General features: G+C 48.9%; 1 protein-coding gene across 1 annotated transcript in view; it reads right to left on the bottom strand.

The window, feature by feature from the left end:
- Positions 1 to 257: 257 nt before the first annotated feature.
- Positions 258 to 6,316, bottom strand: part of TAL1 (TAL bHLH transcription factor 1, erythroid differentiation factor) — a 32,430-nt gene continuing 26,371 nt past the window's right edge. The window contains exons 2-4 of the mRNA XM_044674816.1: positions 5,951 to 6,058; positions 5,784 to 5,878; positions 258 to 721 (exon numbers count right to left, since the gene is read on the bottom strand). Of these exons, the coding sequence (XP_044530751.1) occupies positions 258 to 721; positions 5,784 to 5,878; positions 5,951 to 6,058 (667 nt within the window). The remainder of the gene's footprint in view (positions 722 to 5,783; positions 5,879 to 5,950; positions 6,059 to 6,316) is intronic.

Here is a 6,316-nt window from a genome sequence, read left to right as displayed (position 1 = left end):
ATCCAGGGCCAGAGCGGGCAAAGGCCGAGGATCCAGAAGGGAGAGTCGAGAACATCACTTCAGCCTCCGAGCAAAGGCGCACAATTTCCATGGCACGTAAGGTTCACCGATTCAGCCAGATGGCTCTGCTTCCAGGCCAGTCTTTTCCTGGCCTCTGGGCCAACCATTTTCCCCACTCCCAATATCCTGCTCCATCCACTGCCCCCCACACGGCCCCCCGAGTTTGCGCCATCCCAGCTGCCCTCTGGCAGAGCCCATCATCGTGGGCCGGTGCCGTCGGCAGGCAACAGGGCGGGATGGAGGCTTCGCGTTGGGTGCTTCGGCTCAGAATCCTCTGTGTAGCTGTCGGGGCTCGCGGCGCCATCCAGGGAGCTGCCGCAGCTGGAGTTAGGCGAGAGAGCATCGTGAAGGAGATCGTCCGGGGCCGGCCCAGCCCCGGGGCCTGTCCCAGCCCCTCCGCTGCCAGCGCCGCCAGTCCCCACAGCGTCCTTGGCCGCCCGGCCCCGCTGGCTGCCCTCCTCCTCTTGGTCATTGAGGAGCTTGGCCAAGAAGTTGATATATTTCATAGCCAGACGAAGTATCTCATTTTTGCTGAGCTTCTTATCTGGTGGATGAGTGGGGATAAGTTTTCGGAGCTCAGCAAATGCCCCGTTAACGTTTTGTTGTCTCCATCGCTCCCGACTATTGGTGAAGATTCGTCGGACGACCTTGGTGTGGGGGCCTGGGAGGCGGGACAAAAAGGGGGGAAGAGCCAGTTAGTCTTACCTAGTCTCCCTCCCCAGAAATTCTCTCTCTCTCTCTCTCTCTCTCTCTCTCTCTCTCTCTCTCTCTCCCTCCCTCTGTCTCTTTTGGCTCAGTCTCTCTAGTCCTATTTCTGTCTCTCTCTCTGTCTGTCTCTCTGACTCTCTCTCTCTCTCTCTCTCTATCTTTGGCATAGTGGAAAGAGCTGTGGCCTGGGAGACCAGCCTAGTCCCAGGGGTTAGTCCTCGCTCTGCCACTTTAGAGTTGAAAAAGAATAAAGATCTCTGAGAAGCCTCTCAGCTCTGGTATTCTCAGGTCTCTTCCTGGTCTAATAGTCATTGTTCTGTGTTCTAAGATCTCTTCCAGACCTTGTTTTATCTAAGATCCCTCCAAATTCTGGAGGTCACTGTTCTAAGGTCTTGCTCATTACCTCATAGTAGAACATTCAACCCTGGGATCACCAATCTAGAGTTTGATAGGACTTTAAAAGTTATTCAGTGGGGCGGCTGAGTGGCTCAGTAGATTGAGAGCCAGGTCTATAGATGGAAGGTCTGGGTTCAAATCTGGCCTCAGATACTTCCTAGCTGTGTGACCCTGGGCAAGTCACTTAACCCCCATTGCCTGGCCCTTAACACTCTTCGGCCTTGGAAGCAATACATAATATTGATTCTAAGATGAAGGTAAGGGTTTGGGGGATTTTTAAGGTCAGTTAGCCCAAGCTCCTCATTTTATAGGTGAAGAACCATTAGCTGGAAGAAGCTGTGACTCGTCTATGGTCACCCAAGTAGGAAGAATCCATTCTGTGTTCAAATATCCCTCAAAGCTCTCCCATCTTCCATCCAAAGGTTCCTGCCAGTTCGGCCATTTTGACCTCAAACCCCTTCTAGTCTGACACTCTCACCCCAAGGACCCTTCTAGAGTTCTCAATAGTCCCATCCTCTCTGTCTCTGGGAAAATTCATTTTTCAGTGAATTAAATGCTGGCTCCAGGAGCGAGAGGTGCACACCAAGGCCCCCTGGGGAATTCCTCTGATGCCCTTCCTCCATGGGTCAAGCTGGACTTCCTACTCTCTGAGGCCCAGGACAGAAAAACACAGCACACCTGCTGGGCTGGCCCTAGAAGGAAATGGAAGCTGACCCCAGGGCCTGAGACCTCTGGATCGGCCAGCTCCACCTTGGCTTGGAAATGGGAGCCAAAAGCCAGCCGAGGCAGCTACGCTCTCCGCCTGTCAGTCTTCCCTAATGTGGATTTCTTCACGTAGACTTACACACACACACACACACACACACACACACACACACACACGCACGCACGCACGCACGCACACACACACACGCCTCTCTATAATCATTCTCCAGGTCTCCAGGACCTCCGAGAAAGAAGAAATGCTGGAGTTTCGAATCAAAAAACCTTCGATCCATCAGCTGTGCCTGATCGAAACTCCGCATCGCTCTCAGCACTGCAGCCCAGGGCACGCTGCACACACAGAAGGGGCTTCATGAATCTCTGGCCTATTGGCTTGGATAGAATTGAATAAGAACTCAATCATTTTTAAAGAGGGAAACTGAGACCCAGTGAGGGGAAATTATTTTCCCATGATCACACAACTAGGTAAATTATTCTCCTTTCAGTCCTTTCCCTCCTTTCCTCCTCTGTTTTCTTCTCTCTTCTCCCCACTTTCCCAGCCAGCCTCTTTCCAGTCTTCCTCTCCAATGCCTTTACCGCTTTCCATTTCTCTAGGCCAATATTTCCTCCACTCTGCTTCTCTCCGTCTCTCCTAGTCTCCCTGGGGGAAGCGGGGAACTCACTAGAAGACTGGGCACAAGGCATGGCGTTTGTTGACTTAAATGGATGTTGTTTACCCCTTTGGGCTCAGCAGACAACTGTTCTGGTTCCACAGCAACTAGACTGCCTGGAAGAGCTTCTGAAAGCCCGAATCAGACCTAACATTCACACGGCTTCCTTCCCTGAGCCGGGGCCCACCAAGAAACATCCCAAATCCTGAGCCTGGCATTCAGGCCCTCCCCGACTGGCCCCTGCCTCCCCTTCTAGGCTACTTACAGAGCACTGAGGGCCTCTCTAGGTTCCTACCCTCTGGCCACACTGGCCTCTTCATAGGTTCCAAACATCCCTAAACTCCATCTTTGACCCCGACCACAGAGCCATCTTCCCCCAGGGCTCTCTCCACGGACCCAGATACTCCATTTCATCTTCAACTCCCATGAGAGGATGGGACAGGAATGGCTATCACCCACCTGGGAAGGCTGAAGTACCATCTCCCTCAACTAGCAAAAAGCCTGTAAATTAAACTGGGCTGGAAGGAATCTCCCCTGAATCACTTGGCTCCCCACCCCAAGTTTTCCAGAAAATAGAAGGGTGTAGGGTAGGACCGGGTGACACCTCACCGAGGAACCCCAATGGCATGGGAAGGAGCAAAAGAGTAAACTAATCACTTCATCCTGCTAAATGACAAGCCAGCCTTGAGGGCAAAGATTTCCTGCCCTTCTGGTTGTCTTTTTTTCTTTTTTAAACCCTTACCTTCCATCTTAGAGTCAATACTGTGTATTGGTTCCAAGGCAGAAGAATGATAAGGGCTGGGCAATGGGGGTTAAGTGACTTGCCCAGGGTCACCCAGCTAGGAAGTGTCTGAGGTCAGATTTGAACCCAGGACCCCTAGTATCTAGGCCTGGCTCTTAATCCACTGAGCCACGTAGCTGTCTACCCAGAGAAGCTTTAAAGGTAACTGAAGTGACTTAAATGATAGAGTGTTGGACTTGGAACCAGAAAATTCTGAGTTCAAATGTTCCCACAAGTCTACCAGCTATTTGACTGTAGGCAAGTTGTTAAAGGTCTTAGTCTGTTTCTTCGTCTGTAAAATGGGGAAATAATACCACCTCTTTCAAATGATTATTGGAAGAATCAAATGAAATAACATTAGTAAGGTGCCAGGTTAGCCTTAAAGTGCTTTTTTTTTTTTTGGTAATAAAGTTAATGTTTAATAATAATTCCTTTTCATAATACTTTTATTTAAAGACAAAACATTTATGCATCTGTACAACAATTCAAAAAAAGAATATTTTTCTGTTTGTTTTCCATTCCTTGGATTTTTCTATATTCCTTTATTAAGAAATGTAATTTTTTTCAGAAAACATTTTTCTCAGATAGATTAAGATAAAAGGCAATATTGCAATAATATTGCCCTTATTTTAGTCATTGAAACTTCTTAATTTAGAGACTTATGTGGTATATTAAAAGAAGCCCCTGGATTAAGAGTCAGAGGACCTGGGTTGAGATCCTGGTTGAGTCACTTCTAAATGGTACAATCTTGGGAAAACCATTAAAGTGCTTTCTATAGAAATGCTAACTAGTATTTTTTTAACCGTGAGATAGAGAAAAAAGATCATACTTCTCAGGTCTTTTGTTGATCTACCTCACCATTATGAAGTAAAGAGTTTAAGGAATATTATTCCCATTTTTTCAGAGGAAGAAAAGGAGGTTCAGAATGGTCCAGTGACTCGGCCAAAGTCTCACAGTCAATAAGAATCAGAGTCTGGACTGCTAGCCATAACAATCATCGCTGTTAATGATTACATAGTGCTTTAAGGAGCAGAGGGAAAGAGACGGAAGGGGAAAGAAGAAAAGAGGGAAGAAGAGGGAAGGAAAGAAGAGAGGAAGGGAGAAAAGAAAGAGGAGACAAAGTAGTTAGAGCAGACTTGGGGTCAGGAAAATGCAAGTTCCCAAAGCTCCAGCACATACTGGTTGTACCACCCTGAGCTATTTGCTCAGTGTCCCAAGACTCTAGGTTGCAGGTTGCCAAGTAGGTGCCAGTCTTCCTTGGTAGAGGGAGTATCCTCACTAGGAGTTCCCTACATCAATGAAATCCTAACTGTGGTTTCTGGTATGCATATGCATTATATATATATATACATATATATATATATATGTATGTATATATGTTGTTGTTCAGTCAGTCACATTCAACTCTCTGTGACCCCATTTAAGGCTTTTTTTTTTGGCAGACACACTGGAGTGGTTTGCCATTTCCTTCTCCAGTTTTTTATATAGATGAAGAACTGAGGTAGAGTTAAGTGACTTGCCCAGGGTCACACAACTATTACCTGTCTAAGGGCAGATCTGAATTCAGGAAGATGAGTCTTTGGGGCAACTAGGTGGCTCAGTGAATAAAGGGTCAGCCCTAAAGATGAGAAGTTCTGGGTTCAAATCTGGCCTCAGACACTTCTTAGCTGTGTGACCCTGGGCAAGTCATTTTACCCTTACTGCTCTTCTGCCTTGGAACCAACACTTTAAGACAGAAGATAAGGTAAAAAAAAAAAGAGGGGGGGGCGGGGGACTTCCTGATTCCAAGCGCAGTGCTCTGGCCCCTTCATCAACTAGCTGACTATATCTATGCCCATCTATCCACACATATATACACACAGGAAAGTATTTGTGTACTTATTTATATACATACATATACGCACATATGGAATTGTATGTATACATGCACATAGGTGCATTTACGTCCTGAATATCTGTATATGCATTGGAGTCAGAAAGCCCTGAGTTCAGATGCTCCCTTAAGCCTACCAGCTGTCTCACTCTGGGCAAGTTATTAAACTTGTATTAAAAAGTTTGCATATACACATATTCCACCTACAGCGTGTGTATATTGTGTATGTATGTACATACATGTGCATGTATGTACATGCATGAATATATGTGTGTGACAGGTAAATCGATTTTTTTTTTTGGTTGAAATTTCCTCACTTCGGGATTCCCCTACCCTTCCACAGTTTCTGATTTTAGAGAGCGGTCTGAGCGCCGAGCTTTGAAGGGATTCCCCCGGTCTACAGCCGCTCCAGGTCTGAAGGAGGACTTGAACTCCTGTTTTCCCGGCTCCGAGGCCAGCACGAGCTGCTCCAGCCTCGCTTATAACCAATAGCTCTCACGCTAAGGAATCCTTCCGCGCGCGGGGGGCGGGGCTGTGGCGGGAGCAGGGGCTGGCCGGGCGGGGCCGCGGAGCCCCGGGAGGACTGACTCACCGTCATTGATCTCCACTTCGTAGGGCGAAGGCCTCCTCTTGACGCGATTGTTGCTGGTGAACACGGGGAAGGGGTCTGGCTCCCCGAAAAACCCGCTGTCGGGAAGAGAAGGAAGGGGCGGAGAAGCGGGTCAGCTAGGAGGATGTCCCCCGCGCCAGCCTTCTCACCTTCCCCGTAAAAGTAGGACCTTCGCACCCGCTGGGGCCGAGAGGGCGTGCACTAAAGTTTGGCCCCAAAGTCCCTCGCCCACACCCCTCCTCTTCCCCTCCAGGGCTCTTTCGGGAAAAGTCAAGGGTCAGCGAGAACCCCCAGGAATCCAGGGCTCTCCGCAGCCCGCTTGAGTCGAGAAGGGTGTAAGGAAGAAGGGCGCGCGCGCCCACACGCAAATGGAGGGCTGGGGTCGGGCAGGGGGAGGGGGCGGGGAGTCTATTAACTCCAGTAGCCGGGGCAGGGCAGGGTTCTGTCAAAGAACTCTTACACAGTTTGGGGGGTTGGGGGGGAGGGGAAGGAGGAGGAGGAGGAGGAGGAGGAGG

This window comes from Gracilinanus agilis, chromosome 4, assembly GCF_016433145.1.
Source record: "Gracilinanus agilis isolate LMUSP501 chromosome 4, AgileGrace, whole genome shotgun sequence".
Classification (NCBI taxonomy): Eukaryota; Metazoa; Chordata; class Mammalia; order Didelphimorphia; family Didelphidae; genus Gracilinanus; species Gracilinanus agilis.
The sequence above is the reverse complement of the archived record's forward strand: the minus strand, read 5'-3'. Positions and strand labels throughout refer to the sequence as shown.